This window comes from Corylus avellana, chromosome 3 (genome assembly GCF_965113065.1).
Source record: "Corylus avellana chromosome 3, dhCorAvel1.hap1.2, whole genome shotgun sequence".
NCBI lineage: Eukaryota > Viridiplantae > Streptophyta > Magnoliopsida > Fagales > Betulaceae > Corylus > Corylus avellana.
The window spans coordinates 1010832-1031034 of NC_142492.1; the positions used below are offsets into that span (position 1 = coordinate 1010832).

At 34.4% G+C, this 20203-nt stretch overlaps 2 protein-coding genes and 1 non-coding gene across 3 annotated transcripts; all 3 read right to left on the reverse strand.

Moving 5' to 3' along the window:
* Positions 1-1261: 1261 nt before the first annotated feature.
* On the reverse strand, positions 1262-2472 carry LOC132175495 (nuclear transcription factor Y subunit B-3). Its single transcript, XM_059587460.2, has one exon. The coding sequence runs from the start codon at positions 1957-1959 to the stop codon at positions 1354-1356; it is 606 nt and encodes a 201-aa protein (XP_059443443.2). The 5' UTR covers positions 1960-2472; the 3' UTR covers positions 1262-1353.
* Positions 2473-5602: 3130 nt separating this feature from the next.
* LOC132173969 (DEK domain-containing chromatin associated protein) lies at positions 5603-12936 on the reverse strand. Its single transcript, XM_059585677.2, has 12 exons — positions 12804-12936; positions 11022-11615; positions 10896-10929; positions 10134-10213; positions 9895-9954; positions 9602-9712; positions 9088-9168; positions 8895-8981; positions 7700-8189; positions 7307-7419; positions 6539-6569; positions 5603-6036 (listed from the first exon to the last, which is right to left on the reverse strand). The coding sequence occupies exons 2-12, from the start codon at positions 11607-11609 to the stop codon at positions 5873-5875; spliced, it is 1839 nt and encodes a 612-aa protein (XP_059441660.2). The 5' UTR covers positions 11610-11615; positions 12804-12936; the 3' UTR covers positions 5603-5872.
* A 2040-nt stretch (positions 12937-14976) lies between these two features.
* On the reverse strand, positions 14977-16545 carry LOC132175686 (uncharacterized). The gene is made up of 2 exons (XR_015911765.1): positions 16323-16545; positions 14977-16239 (listed from the first exon to the last, which is right to left on the reverse strand). It is a non-coding gene; the product is annotated as an uncharacterized LOC132175686 (transcript).
* Between the last annotated feature and the right edge of the window lie 3658 nt (positions 16546-20203).

The window sequence follows — 20203 nt, forward strand, 5'->3', positions numbered from 1 at the left end:
AGAAGTGCAACATAGGTTTTCATGTCGCGGTTTATAAATCTTGTAAATGTTATTTGCTATGCGGCAATTTAGATACTACCCAAGAGAAAGCATCAAGTAAAGAAAGGATAATATTTAAATAGTTGAATTATGGTTGGCTATCATGCTGTCTCCCACATTTCCTTGGAAATGCACCATTAGAGAAGACACTTAGTTGCTAGTACAAACAAATAAAATCTATGCAGCATACTGTTGGGGTTGACTCAGTCACAAGCCTCCTATGAAAGGTGGCTACAGACCATTTACCATAGGCAGAATTTGTGCGTCTCTTTCATAATAGACCCCAACCGACCTAAAGTTCTAGAAGTTGAGGTTTCCATCAATTTGTGTAATAATTTTAAGAAAGTTCATATGGAATTTACTTGTCTAGATAGGTGGTTGGACAATCCAAAGTTTATTTGAGCAGGTGAATCTCATATAAACTTTCTCATAATTGTTATCCTAACAATTTGAACAACGAATTAACGGAGATCTCAATCTTTCAGTCCATGTTGATCAATCCAAGGGCTTGGACATTAACTCAATTTCGTTCCTTCCAATTTTCGAGGTAAAATTGGTATTGATGATAAGCTTAAAGTGAAACTTGGACATAACCCAACTCTAACTTGCTAATTAATCTAAACGAGTTCCATTGGAGAGGAGAACCCGTTATTAGCTTATATGACATAAATTTATATTTTTAACTAGGATAGAATCAATGGGACTCGCCCCGATGTATAGTTTGAGAAAGCACTAGATGAACCCTAAAAACCATAAGGGTAGTCTCAATTGCTAACCATATAATTACTACTAAACGTTATAAATCTTAGTTGCACACGTTTCAATTCATGGAACTCATAAAATCCAACTATATTTGCCAACATATTTGTATTATTGTTTTCTGTATTTAGCTTGAATTTTTCATTATTTTCAACAACATTAATAAATAATTCAAATCACAAAACACTTTTTACCAAACTATATTGTATTCAACATTGCACAATGTTACTAAAGTATAAATTAAACATGAACTACCTACACCCACCCACCCACACTCAAAACTGTGAAACCCTATTCACTCCAAACCCCAAATCACAAAACAAAATCCTAAAAAAAAAAAAACATTATCAGTAAAAAGCTCTAATAGAGTAATGATATTATTCGTACTTATTTATTACACTGACTGACATAACGTATTTTAAGTGACTTCTCATATTAATCACTTAAAACACAACACATTAGCGTAATAAATAAATACGAATAATATCATTACTTGAATTACAATGCTCTCCATAGGTCCCACATTAATTTATTAATTTCCTCAATAATTGACAACTATCTAGGCCTACCCGTGTTGGACCCGGGCCCTGCATACCCGGTCCCACTTTTCCCCAACCCACCAAACCCCACACCACTAGGACCACTCACAGCCATCTGATGAAACCCACCAGAGCCGTACACGTGTCCTCCCTGAAGCACCATACTATTCCCATATACCCCACCACCACCACCACCGTTTCCCAAACCCGTCGTCGACAAGGACGACGTGCCTCCGGGGCCGTCCTTGTCGCGCGCCACCATGGTCTTCTCCCCCTCGGACTCCCGAAACCTCTGGAGGTACACCTTCAGGGGTTCCACGTACTCCTCGAAGCCTAAGGTGGTCATGGCCCAGAGCAGATCGTCGCCGTTGATCGTCTTGCGCTTCTCCCGCTGGCACTTGTCGGAAGCCTCGCCGGTGACAAAGCTGATGAACTCCGACACGCACTCCTGAACCGTCTCCTTGGCGTCCTTGGAGATCTTCGCGTTCGCCGGCAGAGCCTTCTTCATGATCCGGCTCACGTTCGCGATCGGCAAGAACCGGTCCTGCTCGCGCGGCGACATCTCATTCGCGGACAAGTTTCCCGTCCCTCCTCCGCCAGATTCGTTGTCGGAGTCCGCCATTGAAGAACGATTCTGAGGTTTTTGATTGGCTGGAATTCGTGAAAATGAGTGGAAATTTAAAGTTTTGATCCGACAGATTTTACTCTGAAATGGAAGACTTTTTTTAGTTGGAATTTTTAGCGTGCTTGAAGAAAATTTTCACATATTTAAGCAATTTGAAGAACGATTTGCAAGTTCTTCAAGGAAAGGATTTGCAAGTTCCTCTTCTTCTTCTTCTACAAGAATGAGAATTAATGGCGGGAAAGTCGATGAATTTGAGCTGAGGAATTCGAATTCGGTGACTCGGAAGAGAATTTCGGAAACAAAGGAAGAAGAACCTACGGTTTTGATTCATAAAGCTCAAAACTTTGGATTTGGAGCGAAATCTCCCGAAAGTTAGGGTGTCGGCTCTTATAGGAGATTGAGAAATGAATCGGAGTTGATCGGCCGGCACGCAGAGAGAGAGAGAGAGAGGGACAGAGGGAGAGAGAGACAGTGAGAGAGTTTAGGAGCGAATGAGTTGGGTCCGTTGGATCATTGGAGTTAATAACGTCTATCCTCAGCGACACGTGGGTGGTTCTGGACCGTTGTTTGCCGATAAGTTAGTGTTTGCACGGACGGATTTAGCACCGTCCGATCGAGTGAGAGAGAGATTGTATGGACCGTCGATTTGGCATCTGGAACGTGGTCCGTCTGACCGACCTGGATTGCTTTTATTTTATTTTATTTCTTTGTTTTGTAATCTTTGTTAATTGTCATTTTCAACCACAACAAATACACAAAACCAAAAAATAAAATAAAACAAAATAAAAGTAAAAAAAGGTAAAAGAACACAAGAATGTGAAAATGATGCTAAAACTGTGCAAGAGTCAAAAGTCAAGCCTTAACGCATTGTTACCACTAAATTGGTTTACTCGGTTGAACGCTTTTGAGGTGATTATATGAATTTCTTCATACCTAATTATTACTTTTACTTTATGACGTAATCTTTTATGTATTATTATTATTATTATTATTTGTGTGAGAGTCCCGTTATACCATACGTGCGTTTGGAAAGAAACTCCAATCAGTCAGCACAGATAAGATGAGTATCAAAGAATAGTTGGAGTGTTACGTACGCAAACAAAAAAAGGCCAACGCTCTAATTTAACACTCTTACAAGACGATGTGAAAAGTTGTTTTTAAATTAATATTTTAACAATACTTTCTTGCGCATTCTTTGCAAACGAATATTTACATAGCCCAAAAATTACAAATGATGCCCCACTTATAATATTTAGACATTATTATTACCTCATTTCTTCCATCTTCCAAAAGATTGGCTCCTTAATTTTCTTGTTTAATCCCAGTTGTTGGAATAGTAAATTAGGTTGCATAGTAACACTTCTGGTGAGCCTTTTACAATTGTGAAACCATGAAAATGACAACTTCAACAACTAAAGGGGATTCCAGTCAAAACAAAATAGTCATATGATGCATGAGTTTGAATTATTCTACTTCCAAGACATTAAAAAAAAAACAAAAAAACAAAAATATATGTGTATATATATATATGAAACATTAACCTGTCAAATGAAACATCAAAACCTACCTCGTACCCACGAATTCAAGAGAAAATTGGTCAGAGTTCTCACAGAATAATTGGAGGTGTTTTGTCCCAAAGAGCTTTGATTGGGTAAATAAAGATTTAAACATATATAAAATAGAGAAAAAAAGTTGATGTTATATGTTAATAAAATAAAGTATATTTGTAGTTTAACATTTGGTAAATAGCAACTTTAACCCTTGAGGCGAGTGTCTGGTGACATTGCTTTGTGGTCACACCCACGATGCCCTGCCATGGAGGCAAACAATGATGGTGCCAAAGCTCCCATGTTTAAAACAGAGACAATTGTGCAGATTAAGTGAATCTCTCTGTGTACACTTTTTTATGGGGTCACGCTATAATGGACCTTTCATTTTCTACTGTTGATTGCGTATCTTAAAAGTTTAAGCTAATAAAAAAGCGTGTAGAATCAGAGTTTCATTTCATTAATTGTCTAGACTCAAACTCTTTGAGTTTGGAGTTAGGGCATTCTCATCCGGATAGCCAAATGTTATTTTGACTAGCTAGAATGCTAAAATAGGAGAAAAAAGAATGGCATATGGTTCAGCAATTTGAAGAAATATTTGGTATTATAGTCTTTGATCTGATACTATATTAAATTACTATTTATCCCCAAAGCATTTAAGTGGATAGGAAACAATAAATTTAAGGAAAAAAATTTAACAAAACCTCCATGAACTTCCACGCATTTTGCAAGTACCGCTAAAGTTAAAAAACCCTCAATTAAGGATATCGATATTTCAATTACCCATTAACATTAGAATTTTTTGTTAAATCTTGTCAAAATTTCCAAAATACTTCTATTTGTTATTATAAAAAAGATGTAAAGACTTGAACTTATATATATATATATATATATATATATATATATATATATATACAATATTTTTGCAATTTGTTTTTTTTTTATTATTATTAAAAAAACAAGGGTATTTTGACAAAAAATTATCGAAAAATCCTAACATAATGGGGTAATTGAAAGAAATTGAAAGTTCGATACCCTTAATTTTATATATATATTTTTTGGGGGGTAGTGTAAAAACGAATAAAAGTTCAGGGCAATCTTATGAAATTTTTCCTAAATTTAATCATTTAATTAATTTAACCGTTATGAATTATATATTATCCTAAAAGGATTTCTAAATAAATAACAAGATCCTTTGAACCTTTACTAGACTCCATCAGAATGTTCTTTTTTTTTTTTTTTTGACATGTCCACACAAGAGGGGGATGGAGAATTCGAACTAATGACCTCCGTTTTATAGGCGTGGTTTTTTTTTTAATTGTTCTTGAGAATAGAAAGAAGGCACTCAATGAAGTCTATCCCCTACCTTTGGCCTTCATCATGTATTGGGAGACAAGTTATGTTGATTAGAAACAGAGTTCCAAAAAACTGCATAGAGGAGGCCATGAAAGATATAATAAATCCCAAGCTGGTACAATGATTAAGAACTCCAAAAAACCATCACTTGTCACGTGCTAAACACGTGTAAATGATATACCATCCACCACTATCTCTCTAATTAGTATACAAATTATTTTGGCCTTTGATTACTAGGGTTTAGATTAGTGCTCCACTACTCTTTAAGTGGAGCAATTTGTCGCAACTAGAGGATTTTGACATTTTGGCACTGTTTATGTAAAAGTTCAACGCTGCAACCATTAAAAAAATATGTAGCAGCTCGTTCGTCCGTACAAATATACAGAGTTAGCCGGCCAAGCCTTTATAGTTGGGATGGGGATTCCCTGAAATTTCCTGCTCAAATTTCGTGGAATTTAGATAAAAAATGAGAGAGAAAGAGTCATTTTACACTCTAAATACCTTGTTCTTCGTTGGATTTTGAAAAGAAGTGAGCTCTATAAAAGATCTTACAGTAAAATTGTTTAAAATCTCTATCCTCATCTCTCAAAACAAATTACCTCCGAAGGCGTCGTATAAAACAACTTTTATCGACACTTCAAAACACAAAACACTCGAAACTGTTTTTTTTTTGTCACACGAATACTTTCTAAAAAAATAGAAGAAAACAAAAATTACTCTAAAAAAACATTAACAAATGAACAAAACGGGTCAATTATATTAAAGACAGGAAGATTCCTACAAATTATGTTAATGCATACATACAAGCCGCAATCCTACAACACAGCTCCAGTCCTCTGCTAATTTCTAACAATTACTAGTTTGTTTTCCGGCAAATAGAATTCTAACAATAAATTACAGCCAACTTTTTGCGGCGATAAGAGTAAAAAAGTACATGTGAACAACAGGAACTAAGGAATACATAAATAGCTACACTATTTCCATGCAGTCATGTTCAATTTTATTCTTCAGGTTTCCACCTCTTGGCCAGCAGACTGGTTTTCATCTTTCTCAGCGTCACCTTCTCCATCTTCTTCATCATCTGCCTCATCAGCTAGTTTTGTGAGCTCTTCCTGGATCATGAGCTTTATTGATGACTTTCTTGGGGTGAGATCCGTATTAAACTTTCGAGCTGAAAATTTGTCAAAATTCTGTTAGCCAACAAGGAATGAAATTCTAAGATGGGTTCATCAATCTCAGTCCATGAATTCGAAGGTTCTTATTTCAAACGGTTTCTACTACTTCAGATGATAACCAATAGTAATCAAAATATATTGACCTTTTCCTAGATCATACAGGAATGAGGATTTTTTATTTTTATTTTTTATAAGTAATTGAAAATTAAAAGCAAAATGTACAACCTACAGGAACGAGGATTAAGAGGAGTATTTTAACAACCCAACAGATGACCTTTGATAATGTATGCACAATTTACCAAATAGTGCAGCAGATGAGAGTTGTTGTCTTCTTATTTTTCAGAACACCAAAATATGCAAAAGCTTGAATGAACATATAATCATGACATTGAGTTTTACATTTTTTAAAGCTATGGTCATAGACTGGTTCCATTTGATATTTGCCAATTCAAGAAATCATAAAATACCATAGTAAAAATAAATTCAAAGATAACATACCAAGTAGCTTCAGAATATCGGTGAAAGTGGCCTGCAAAATTTAAAAAAAAAAAGAAAAAAAAAAAGAAAAAAATACAATTTACTTTGGGATGATACAAATCCGTTAATCATAAGATCAATAAGAAACTAAACTCAATTAAGCCTTTATCTCAAATAAATATGATGAGATATAACCAGAATACTAATTGTTTTCCTCTAAGTACGATTGCCAAGATGTAGGAAATAAAGAAATCTAGCAATATTGCAGCATCTTATAAATTACCAACTTCTAATTTTCTTCACTACCCCAGAAATCAAAATACCAGCTTCCTTTATCTTTTCCTTCTTACTTTTGCCCATACTGAAGCCGCACATGCATAAATGTAAAAAAAGAGAAACATGCTTTGGGATGCTGCAAAAAGAAACAACATGGAGACAAGAATGTACAAAGCCCAGATAAGTAATACACATCGATAGATGCATAGCTTGATACATCTATGTGTGTACTTGTACATGTATATATCCAGGTAAAATTAGCTGTTTAATGACTCCAAAAGATGTGAACCCAACAATCTCACCTACAGAACTTGTGGGTAGTTTGTGAAGAATGTAAAAGCAATCACAATAAGCTTTGAGGAAGGCACTAGAATAAAGCGCCAAAATGGCATGTCCAGCAATGCTTCATTGTTGAAGGGTGAATAGAAGAGGTCAACATGATTACTAATTTTACTCAAGATCTCGTTTGACTTCTATTACATTTGTTAGACAGTATTGATCTCAGCAGCTTACCGTATTAAAGTCAACTTCTTTAAGAATTTCACATGTTGCATCTCTCAATTCATTATCATTTGGCCTGAGTTTCTCCTCCTTGACCTTGTCCTTCCCTTTAGCAACCTTTTTCCCTAAAAAAAATACCAACAAATGTTTAGTGTTGCTGATTACGAAAGAGAATAATACATAGGCTTATATTCTTGCTCTATTTAATAAAGTTAAGTTCACAATTAGAGCTTATCTTTTAGCAAAAAGCTAAGCAAGTTGACTAATGACAATTTCCAAACTTATAACATTTTAAGAAAAACCACCATTTTTCCAGTTTTTCCTATTAGTAGAAAGACCATAAAAAAATAGGCAAGCAAACCATAAAAACAAAAATAATACCAACAAAGAGGCTGTAATTTCTACCAGATTTCTCCCTGGAGGCAGGTTTCTTTGGAGTTGAAGCCTTTTCTTTTGCTACTTTTTCAATTTTCTTTTTCCTTGAGAACACCTTTGGACTTGTATCATTGTCATCATCAACCTTCGAGGGTTTGGACAATGATTTCTTAGGTGTTCTTTTGGGCGTTGTACTGGATTTATTTGAAACTGTGATTTTCTTGGTTTTGGCTTTCCTGGCAGATTCCTTCTTTCTAGACGATGTTTTAGAACTTCGCTTGTGTTTCTTCACATCTTCCTCAGATTCTTCTTCAGAATCAATTTTTTCCTCACTTTCCGAATGCTCAGGCATTTCATCCTCAGATTTTTCGGCGACACCATTTTCATTTTCCTCCTCTTCATTTTGTTCATCCTCTTCTTTTTCCTCTTCTCTTTCCTCTTCTTCAGACTCATCATCTTCATCTGCCTCAAGTGAACTCTTTTTCTCCATTTTTTCTGTATCCTCAGCCTTTCTTCGGTTCTGGAACATATATTAAACTATTTAAAACATAACAGAAAAAAGAGAGAGGCATAAATGGTACAAACGTTCTCTGGATATACAAAGAGACAGATAAATATATCGGTTTTCAGTCTTCTGTTTCTTTCTAGTTCACCTGTTTATCTGCTTATTTTAGTTTAGCTGCTCCAGAGGAATTAGACCTCCACTAACTCCAGTGATAGGAGGTTTCAGAAATTGCATAAAAACAGGATATACATCAGGCTAAGGATCATTTCATGATAATAAAAGCAATGCCAAAAGTGGATAATATCGAAGGCCCTAACATCAGGATATATCAAAGGCCCCCCCCACCCCGCCCCCCCCTTCAAAATCCTATTTCTAGGTATGTGTCAGGCACATGGTAGGAGGATTTTTGAATCCAGAACATGATTATAATCAAAAACATAACTATGCAAAAGGAAAAGAGTACTTTATACTACACCGTTACAAGATTGACACACTAATAGGAATACCCTATTATTCATTTTCTTTTTTTTTTTGAAGTAAAAAAGAAAAAAAAAAAAAAAGAGAGAGAAAAAAGTCCAATCCAACATAGAAAAGACGAAATAAACATTCCACCCTGTTTACTACAGTTAGAAAACACCCAATGAAGACAGTGATTTACCAATTATATAATCTGCTTTTAACTCAAATCATTTTCTGATCTTAACGAGTTGAGAATAACACCTTTGCTGAATGTTTTGAAGCTTCACTTCCAGATGCTGATGAACTTCCTCTGGCCACCCTTTTCCGCTTTTTGCTGCCCTTACTTGACTGATAATCATTAAAGAAAAAAAGTATGAAGATCCCATAGATAGAAAGCAACTCTTTTAAAAAAAAAAGGAAGTTCAGTCGAAAATTAGCATTTACGTAAGCAAACCTTCTCTTTTTCAGCAAGTAGCACAGTAGTTGTAGCATGAGGGGACACCAAGAAGTCTATCAGCTTTGCAACAATATCTTCCTGCATGTGTACTTTAAACTCATTAAAACAATATCGATTGACATGTGAAACTTCAAAGAGCATCAAAACTAGAATTTAAAAACATGTAGTGTATATATATATATATATATATATATATACAGAAGCATTGGTTTCAGTAGAAAATATTCAAATTGAGATAAAACCCTGCCAGCACAGAGTATGTTAAACTGACAAATCACTGAAGCTATCTGATTAATCTGTTTTTGCATGGTGCTTGCAGGCACACACAAAAGGGCAGTTAATAATCTCTAGATTAACCAATTTGATAAGGATAACAGAAAAACTTCCACCAACCAAAGGCTTCCTAATTCAGTTAGCAATTGAATCAATGCATAAAATAGGGCCGAAAAGGGCAAAGTTATTTAGCAAGTACATTCCAGACTGAACATGCAACAGTAGAAAATTAACGAACCTTTCTGGTAGTAGCCTTGGCAATTGGTATGTCAAGCACATCGCAGAATTCCGACAACTTCTCTTTATTACACTTGTCAAGTTTCTCTTTTACTTTGATCATCTGCTTTTCCTGTAATAAAGGGAAAAAAATTGCAAATTGCAATGATGGAACCTCAGAAAGATCAAGTCTGCCACGCTATGACTTGGTATCACATGTCAAACATGACAAACAAAAAATCTTCGTTATATCTGGAAAAATGTCTTGTACACACAAATGGAGGATTTTCTTTCTTATATTTATAATCTTTTTACCTCATGTTCATGCCATACAAAACCAGAAAACCGGGATATGTTATTCTTGACCTGAAGTGCCTGCAAAAGCAAGAGTGCTTAAGTTTTCATTAAAGCAAGATCAGCAAAGTCAAATGGGAACATCTGAGATGAATCACAAATTGCCTAAAGTACATCCTCGTCACCAACTCGATAAGTGGAAAAAATAAAGCCAAATGTATTAACAGAATAAACACAAAAGTCTTCAGAATATGAATTACCTTCCCTCTTCTTCCAAAGAGAATTGTGTGAAGCAGTTTGAAAGTGTCATCAGTCTTTCTTCTTGATAACTTGAATGCCACTGAAGCAGAAAACATATTCAGGTTCACTTATTTCAATTATTGCTCCATAGACATTGTATATTCACACCATGACTCTCAGCTGATTTGGTCCTTATATATCTCAAAAACTTGCCCAAAAAAGCCAAGATTGTTGTCAGCGCATTGTTCAAGTACTATACAATTACTGTCCCTCCAGGTATCTTTGCTAAAGTATAGAAGCCCTGTCCATAAGGTTCTCAGCAACATTTATAGAATCTACGAAATATAGATTTCTCAGGATGTGTTCTCAAGTATCACTTCTACTACCCAAAGATCAAGCCTATTAACAAGAAATTCAAAATTGAACTGAAAGATCACTTGTCCTAAAACCGAGAGATCTAGAAAATTAAATAGCCTGATCAAATATAGAAAATCAAAATAATGTACAATAAGTTCATAAGAACTTCAAGATGTGTTCTCAAGTATCACTTCTACTACCCAAAGATCAAGCCTATTAATTACAAGTTCAAAATTGAACTGAAAGATCACTTGATCTTCCTCCTAAAACCGAGAGATCTAGAAAATTAAAGAGCCTGATCAAATATAGAAAATAAAAATAATGTACAATAAGCACCACAAATACTTAATGTCAGGTTTTAAAAAAAAAAAAAAAAACTGTACATAACACAGTAGAAATGTAATCAACAGAGGTTAGGAACCTACCATTAGGTATATCTTTCAGTGCGGTACCAGGGCCCTACAAATTCAAAGGTAAACTGTCAAAACAATTTCTCAGGAAAACTGCAATTAAAATTTTGAAGACTAAAAAAATAATAATTAAACAAACACCTTTTCAATTTGGAACTCCTTCACAGCTTCTTTTTCAATCGAGGCCACCAGCCTTTCAACAGATTTCCTCTCGCGTACAGGACGGTCAATAGCAGGAGTCCTTGGCTCTGGCTCCTTCTTCTCTTTAATTTCCTTTGTCTTCTCTTTAACTTCCTTTGTCTTCTCTTCTACTTTCTCTCTACTCTTCCCTTTCCCACGCTTCTTCGACCCCTTCTGCGCCTTACTCTCTGCCTTATCTTCATCCTTGTCTTCTTTCTCCTCTGCCACAACAATCTTTTCCTCTAACTCGTCTTTGACTTCATCCTTTTCTTCAATCACCTCTTTTTCACTTGGACTAGCATCTTCTTCCATTGCCTCTGTTTTCGGTTCCTCTATTTCTTCTTTTTTATTTTCTTCTTCACTTTCCTTGTCTTCCTTTGCCTCTGCGTCTTCGTCCATTTTTGCAGCCTCAACTCTCTCATCATCGTTCTTATCTTCTTCCATGTCCTTTACTCCATTTTGCTCCTCTTTCTTCTCGGCCACAACTTCATCTTTTTTCTCTGGCAGGCTAGCCCCATTTGCCACTGTCACCGTATTCTCGTCACCCATAATCAACTTATCAAAAAATAAAAATACGCAATCAGCCAAAGTTCAAGTCCATAGAGCAGAATAGTTGAATAAAATCTATCATTTCGTAGCACTGACCTATATTTTGAGATTTAGGAAAACAAAAAATTCAGATTCTATTGATATAACATTTTACATGACTGGCTCCCTCAAGTTGTGATGCAATCTTTGCCCTTTGAACCAAAGATACTGCCACGTTGGTCATGAATCAAGCAGTGTACAAAATGTAACCGTTAAAAATCACTTCTATGGCCAAGATTGTGGGGACTTGACTTGCAAGTTTCCATGTTTCCGTACATGAAGTTTTGCAAACTTCTCAAATAAAAATCTACTGCACAAAATGTAAACTTGAACAGAATTTCTTTTTCTTTTTACATGATTAAATTCTAATGGAGTACAATTGCCCAAAACAAAAGACCCAGAGAGTAAAAAAAAAACTTAACATAAACATTACAATGAGAGGCAATAAATAAGGAAATGAGCTACAGTGAAGCGAAACTGAATTGCAGCAACAATCTTCCAAAGAAGAACATAAATTTCCCAAAGGTATTATACTAGCAAATATAATGCATTAAAGTCTAACTATAGATAGCTTAACAAATTGAAAACTCCAACAAGATCTACAGAAAGTCAGAAACTTGAATAGACCCATCAAAAAGAGAGGAACAATAACTTATTTGATAATTAACAGAGTCAAAATAAACAAATCAAAGCCAACAAAAAATATTTTAAAAAAAAATGGCAAATTAAAAACCCAACAAAACATAAAACAGATAAACAAAAATAAAAATAAAAATATGTAACTAGCATGCAGGTTTAAGAAATGTAAAACTCGGCTAAACCAGGCCTCACAGCCACATTAACCATGGTTTAGCCAAGCTCTCAATTTCCTCAGGACCTAAATAGCAAAAAATCCCGAATCTAAGCTCAGAATCTCTCTGCGTTTCCCACATTTTCTCGGCAACCAAACAGAGGCAAACACCAAGTCCACAAATAAAACAGTAAAAACCCAGCAAAACAAGCCAAAAAATTTCAACTTTTTACGAAGAACCATTTCGGAACCCTAGCTCTGAAACACAATTCCACACCGGATCACAACGAAAACACCAAAATAACTACAAATTAACAAAATATAGTGAAATTAATTGAAAGAAAAATTATATAATTGAAACTTACAGATGTTTCAGGATATTTTGATTCGTGAATTTTGAAGCTTCGAACAGAGAAAGTCTCCGACTCTCTGAACTCTCTCAGTCTTTCGCTCAGAGTTTTGGGTACTTCTTTTTTTTTTTCTTTTTTTTTTTTTTTGCCCTTTCGATCTCTCTCTTGCAAATCGGGGGTAGGTTCGGTATTTCGCGAACTTCGGACTTCAAATCCGGATTTAAAATCAGGTGAAATGCCACGTCGGACGTGTGTGTGTCAGAAGCAAGTGTGGTAGTTTGAAAATGGAGAAAGAACTGACCGCTGAGATGTTGTGTGGAGGGTATCTGTGAGATCAACGGCGGAGGCTGATATTCGGTTCCAAAGTTTGTGAGCATCTCGCACAGGTGGGACCCCAACTGTGTGGGGCCATAGGTGGGTCCGAGCGGACAAATGCCCACCGGTTTTAACCCAAACGGCCTCTAGGCACTAGGGTCCGATCGGACAAAACGGGTTTGCCTAATGTCAAGCATATCCGAATTGGATATACATGAAAATTGTTTTCTATTTTTAATTTAAATTATAAATTTTTAAATCCACATTTAAAAAATGTTTTATGTTTTAAATTGGAAGGATATTTGGTTAGATTTGTTATAAGCCATTAGTGTATAAATAGGTAGATTTTCATTTGTAAAAAAATGAATTGCTAGTGTTGATAATACATCTATTAGGGAAAATAATTTTAAAAGCCACATCACAGTTGAAAGGATACCAGGAGAACATTAAAATAACATTCCCCATCCATTAATATCAAATACATATCATAAAATCAAAAGGAAGAAAACAAACATGTTACCAGAATTTTAGAAAAAAATTGTTTTCAAAACCATTATTCCACGATACCATTACCATATATTCTAAATTTGATCAAAAGTTAGATTGTTGGGATTCTTCGTTGCAAAAAACCAAAAAGAAAGATAAGGTCGATGGTGAGAATAGTCGACAACTATGATTGATTGGTGAAGATACGTGTATTGATTACTCGTCGTAATGATTTTGAGATATGATTGATATCAATGATGAAATTAGAAATTTTATTTGGAAGGATGGGATTGCACTGAAAAAGTTTCTTTAAAGAGAGTTATCATTAATAGTAAAAGAAACTCTTAAAAACGGCTTTGTTTTTTAATGCCTTTTAGATTTTTTTTTTTTTTTTAATTTTTTGAAATGTGTTTTGATGTGAAATAAAAGTGAAAATAATTATAGGTATTTTGTAAGTGTGCTGTGTTTTGGGTAATTTGTTGATTTTTTTTGTATTTATAAAGACAGAAAAAAAAAAAAAAAGAAAAAAAACAAAGGGAAGGTGTTATCAAACAAATTCTAGGGGACAAAGGGCCGTCCCTCTGGGTCCGACCCGATTGAGAATTTAACACAATCAAGGGGTAAACAATGGGCTGGGCTTGAATGTTGGGGCTTTTAAGCAACAGACTTTAGGGCTTGGGTAAAATTAGGGCCAGTGTGTTTCCACTAGGAGCCTAGCCCACCTGTCTAACTCATGCTCTGGACCATTATCAAGTAGTTATCTAATTATTAGAGTTAGTACTTTGGTTTCAGATCGTATCACAGGTGGTACTTGACGTTAACATCAAATACCACGTATGATCATTTTTGAAATTAATGTAGTTATTTGATAACGGTCCAAAGCATAGGTATTAAATTTGCATTTAAACCAAAAAAGGGCAAAAACATTTTCGATTGCATATAAGTTATTGATTTTGTTTGTCTGTCTGAGTGTCTGTTGTGTAATTGACATGAGATTACTTTTTATTTTTAAAGAATTGTTATTGATATTTTGTTTTTGAGAAGAGAGAACATTTTTTTTATTTTTTATTTTCCAAAATGCCACTCCCCAGGGAAAATTCTAAACTCACCAGCCTCATTTGTTTCATTATTAGCAAATTTTCTTGATGATAAGCAAGCTACTGCTCTGCATCTAACAAAATAGAAAACATATTTTCCCCCAAAAAACAAACAGGAAGAACACATGAAAAAGTGAAAGTGAAAGAACAAAAGAACAAAGCAGATTGAGATCTCATTCAAAAGCAAAGGCAAGTGGGATTCCATCCCAAGCAAAAGCCTCCACAGATGAAATACTACTATATTTTGTTTATGCCTCCTGATATGTATATATATATAGAAAAAGGCATAGTAAAGGTGAACTTTGATGCTTCAGTGTTTAAAAAGGGATTATAAAAGGCATAATAAAGCAGAAATTTCCATAATTTGCAGCACAACTTAAAAAAGAAAAAAGAACAAAGAACAAAGAAAAAAAACCTATCCCTTGATGACTTGATCTAAACCCTAGCTAGCAGCTCCTAACATGATTTTGTTGAGATCAAAACTTGGAACTATTGACACTCATGCTTCAATCGTTAACCCTGAACACTGGATGGAGCCCAAGATCAATCTCAATCAAATTCTCTTCTTCATTCATCTCATTGATCTCTGCCAAGAGCTCCAATAAGCCTTGTTGCTCGAAAATTGATTCAGGCAAGAGATCAGGCAGATTTGACTGCAGCTTTTGCTTTGGTTCTTCATCTAGGCCACCAGACTTGCTGCCAGGAAGGCAGATTTCAATGAGGCTATCGTCATCATCTTCATCAGAAGCTGAAACATCTGACATTGCTAGATTTTGTTCCATATAGTTGGAACAAATCAAATTGAGATCAAACTTTTCACCCATTACAGAATCATTGCTACTTTCACTGTCTGATGCAACAAGAGCATCATGGGTTGATTCAATTTCATTTTGTAGGACAACCTCAGTCTGGATAGCTGTTTCTAATGGTGGTTGATGAAGAGTCTCTCCAACTCCTTTTCCAGGGAGGTTTTTCTGCTCACAGATGAGACCCTCCTCATCTTCTACTGGTTTCTCATCCAAAATCACCTTTTTCTTTTTGAATGTGACAATGAGCAATATAGTTGATAGAATCAAAATTGCAAGGGTAAAAAGGAAAGGAAAGAAGCCAAAACTAAGAAAGTAAGCCAAAATTGCAAGGATTTGATTCACAGCTGTTTTACCCATGTTCATATGTTCATCAAATGAGGTGGAAAAAACATTGACATAACAAGAACTAGTAGAAACAGATAAAAGGGTTGGACAGCAAGAAGTAGACAAAACTTTTCAATTTCTGCTAAATTTTTTTTGTCTGCAGAATCAATCAAAAGTAGGAGGAGGATCATATCAAAACAGCATTATGATCGGCTTCCATTTACCTGATCTGAGCTTCCAAGGAGAAATGTAGCCTTATGATAATGAGCTTTAATGAGTTTGTTCTTATCTGCAACCGATTCTCTTGAAGAAAGCAAAACGCTTGTTTTCCATTATCATTTTACAAACTCAATGCCTTGGAATTACCAAATGCATGTGCAGCACATCTCTTCTCCCCACATGCCACTATACTATGAGACCCTTCAAAGAAAACCCATCAACAGAAATGAGAAATCAATAATCTATATACAGTACTTGGAAGGAAGGGGGGAAAAAATCCTTACTTTTTCACTTTCTTCTTTATGCAACCAAACAAAAGCCACTAGCAAAAGGTAAATGTATTTTGCTAAATGTACTCAAAAGGGTAACTTCCAAGTTTTCCTTTCAAATCACCTTTTCTATCAAACAAATTTTCCATGTAAACAAACATCAATGAAGCAGATTTTGATTTTCTCGGCACTTTACAGGAACATGTGAATTGCTTTCGAGACAGAATATCTGGAGAAATAAAATTTAGTGCTTGACTCGAATTAATAGCAACCTGCAAGTCTGTCAGTAACTCAGAAATCCAATTATAAAAGGCAACAGTTCCCAGTAATTATGACCCATTTTCCATTGTCTGCAATAAATCCCATCATTCATCAAAGTGTAATAATTTGCTCTACTTTCTGTCTCAATGTCCTCCAAGTTTTTAATGGAAACCCATTACCATGAAGAGACCTTTTGGCCGGTTTTGTCAGGTGCGATTACTCCTATGTTCTCACAAGCAAACAGGGCTGATAAAAGGGCTAGATGCAAAGTATTTGCTGCATTTGAAAACTACATACATTCTTCCATATTATATACAATACAAGGGTATTAACCGTATTATTTAGTTGTAAAAAATTAATTCTTTTAAATACAATTAATAAAAACACAGTTGTTAAAATTACTGTTCAATTTTAAAATCATATGTTTTAAAAAAAAATAATACTTTTGGGAACCCAAAATGCATAGCAAAAAGAAGTGCAGCTGATAGACTTTTTCCTACTTTTCTGCCTTAAAACATTTCCTGGCCTAATCATTTCCTCGTGCACCTAAAGTAATTATGTATGCAAGAAATTTCAAGACATTGGCAATCAAAGTCTTGTTAAACCAAACAGGGCATCATCAACCGACATTGGCGCTTGTGCACTTTTACTTGCAACTCATCAAATACTTAAAACAAAAACAAAAAGACTGTGTGTGTGTGGGGAGGGGGGGGGGTTAAGATAATACTACGACACTAAACAGTAAAACAAAAGACAAAAGGTAAAAAAACATTAATCAGATTCAATAGTTTCTTAAACAACAATAGTGATCGAGAGGTCTTTGATGTTACAGCAGATAAGATTGCACTAAAATTGAAATTGACTGGAATCATTAAAGAGGAACTCCATTCAAACCAATTCCACCAAGTCATATTATTTAATTTAATGTTTTATTCTATTATTTCTTAATTTCTAATTTCACTTAGTTTTTATTTGTCTTAGGTGTTACACTTTCTCTCCTCTCCCTCTATTTTTCTCTTCTTTCTTCTCCCTCACTCTCTCAAGATCTCAAGATCTCTATCTCCCTCTGTGTATTGAACAAGTGAAGGAGAAAATGAAATGTCCTCACTCAATTCTACGTTTTAAAACTCTTGGATTTACACGTAAAATGTGACCCTATTCGAATGACATTTTATCCCCGTTCAAACGCGATACATCATATCGCAATAAATGTGTGTCAAGTCTCACATAACTCATACCTGTGGACAATTTAGATTATTGATCTTCACTTAACACTCCAACATTGTAATGACACATGGAAATGTCATTTCGTTCGAACATATTGCTTTTTCCATTTGAACACACTTCATTAGGTTCCAATCTTGACTACCCAATCTTTTCTCATGCTTATGCCCATCTTGTTACGAAGAGATTCCTTCGCATTCGAAGTGCCTTGCCGCATTTGAACAACCCGCCTCTTATTCGAATGTCTAAGGTTACTAACCTATAATTTTTTTTCTTCATTTTAGATCAAATCCACACGAGTCTTATTGCGCTCTATCTAATTTCACGAAAATATATTTTTATTTTATTATTTCAACCTTATTAGTATTGATTTATAACTCTCAGTTTTTTTGTACTTATCTTACACGGGTACTACATTGATTTGGGGGTGGTCGCATCACTCTTAAACCATTAGAGTGATCATGACCACTCCCCGAAGCCGTTGAGAGATTGTGACCACATGGGTAATGTAACCATTCTCATAGAAGGGTGGGATCATGGAGAGTTTGAGGGTAGAGAGACAATTATAACTGTTGTTTTGACTTGACAATTTATTTATTTATTTCAGAATCTGACTTGACAATTTAATTAAGTAATAACTATGTAAAGGATTTAAATCCTTTTGATTAATGACGATTTGATTTGTGATTATTATTGATTTGATTTGTTATTAATTACCCTTAATTCAAGGGATTTGTTTTGTATTTAAAATTATGTTAAAGCTCTATAAATAGAGCTATGTATTCAAATCATACATCAAGTAAATATGTAGCAGGCTTTAGTATGTGGATATAAGCTATATGCCGGACCACCTTAATTTATGTGTCTTTCTCTCTTTCCTTTATTCAATATTATTCTTTTTTATATTTATCTTATTATATGTTTCTATAAACTAATATGGTAAATGCTATTTAAACAGCCACATAAATATATATAAAAAAAATTATAATATTCTGAACATTTCCTCATAGGAATATGCCATTTACTAACGCTTATGTAAAATAGTACTATTTGTCTTTTCCTTAAGTTTTAGTCATTGTCATTCCGACCAAAATAGCAGCAAATATCCAAAACATAAAGACTTTACCTCTCACAACTATTATAAAAAGAAATCATAATAATGACTTTTAAATATCATTGAGCATCACATGAAGGCAAATGCCATGCACGTCTAATATAAAATGTACTAACATTTTCTATTTTTTTTTTTTTTTTTTAAAGCAATACAAGGGTATAGTGGAAGAGAATAAAAAAAATAAAAAAGATAGTGATGCAGCTTAGGGCCCGTTTGGGAGTGCGATTTCAATAAGTGCAATTTTAAAAATTGTGTTTTTAAAATCGCTACTTTTTAAAATCGCACAGGCGTTTGGTAAAACATACTAAAAAGTATTTTTTTTATCAATTGAGTATTTGGATAATATTGGCATATAATTGCGGCTTCATGACCAAATTACCAATAAAAACATTTCTTTATAACAGTAAAATAATTAACATTGTCTATAAGCCTCTATTATTAATACTTATGCAAACAAAAGTATGACTTATAATTTGACATTAACTTTGAGTTTTCTACTTAGGCAATTATATATTGCTATATTACTTGTTTCTATATGCTTTTTTGTTTTTGTATTTTTTTTTCTTAAAACATATTCCAAACAGACATATAATAAAAAATACAAGAACAATCCATCAAATTAAACTAATAATGTTTATCAAATTTCACTGTTTATTACCCATTAAAAAAATATATAAAAAAAAATATCACAAACTGTTAAAGTGCAATACCCATTAAAAAATAAAAATAAAAATCCATCACAAATTGTTACAGTGACCTGAGAAAAATCATCATCTCGGTCACTGTACAGTATTTTTTTTTTAAAAGAAAAAGCCTCACACGGTTACTGTACACGCACTATCACATTATTGTGCGTGTACAGTGATTTATCACTGCATACTATAATGGATTGCAGATCACTATGCATGCACGGTAATCTAAATAAAATTTTGAAAAGAAAAAAAAATCACAACTTTACTCTGTAGAAATGGTCGAAGAACGTAAACGAATATATAAAAAAGGCACAGTAATCATACAAACCACATAAAATAACACCGAACACCAAACAGTGGAAAGTTTTACAAAAGCAAAGGAGTTATATGGAGAGAAAGAAAATATTAAGGTGAGATTATTACCTGGTAGAGGGGCGGAGAGATGGACAATAGCGACACACACTGCTACAGGGCGGAGAAAGGATGAACGAGACAGAGAAGATGAAGAAAAAAAAAAGAAGAGAAAATAAGGGTTTTAATATATTTTAGGTGAGTATTCTTGGTATTTTTTTCATTCCCGCTCAAAAAAAATGTAACTATTGCAC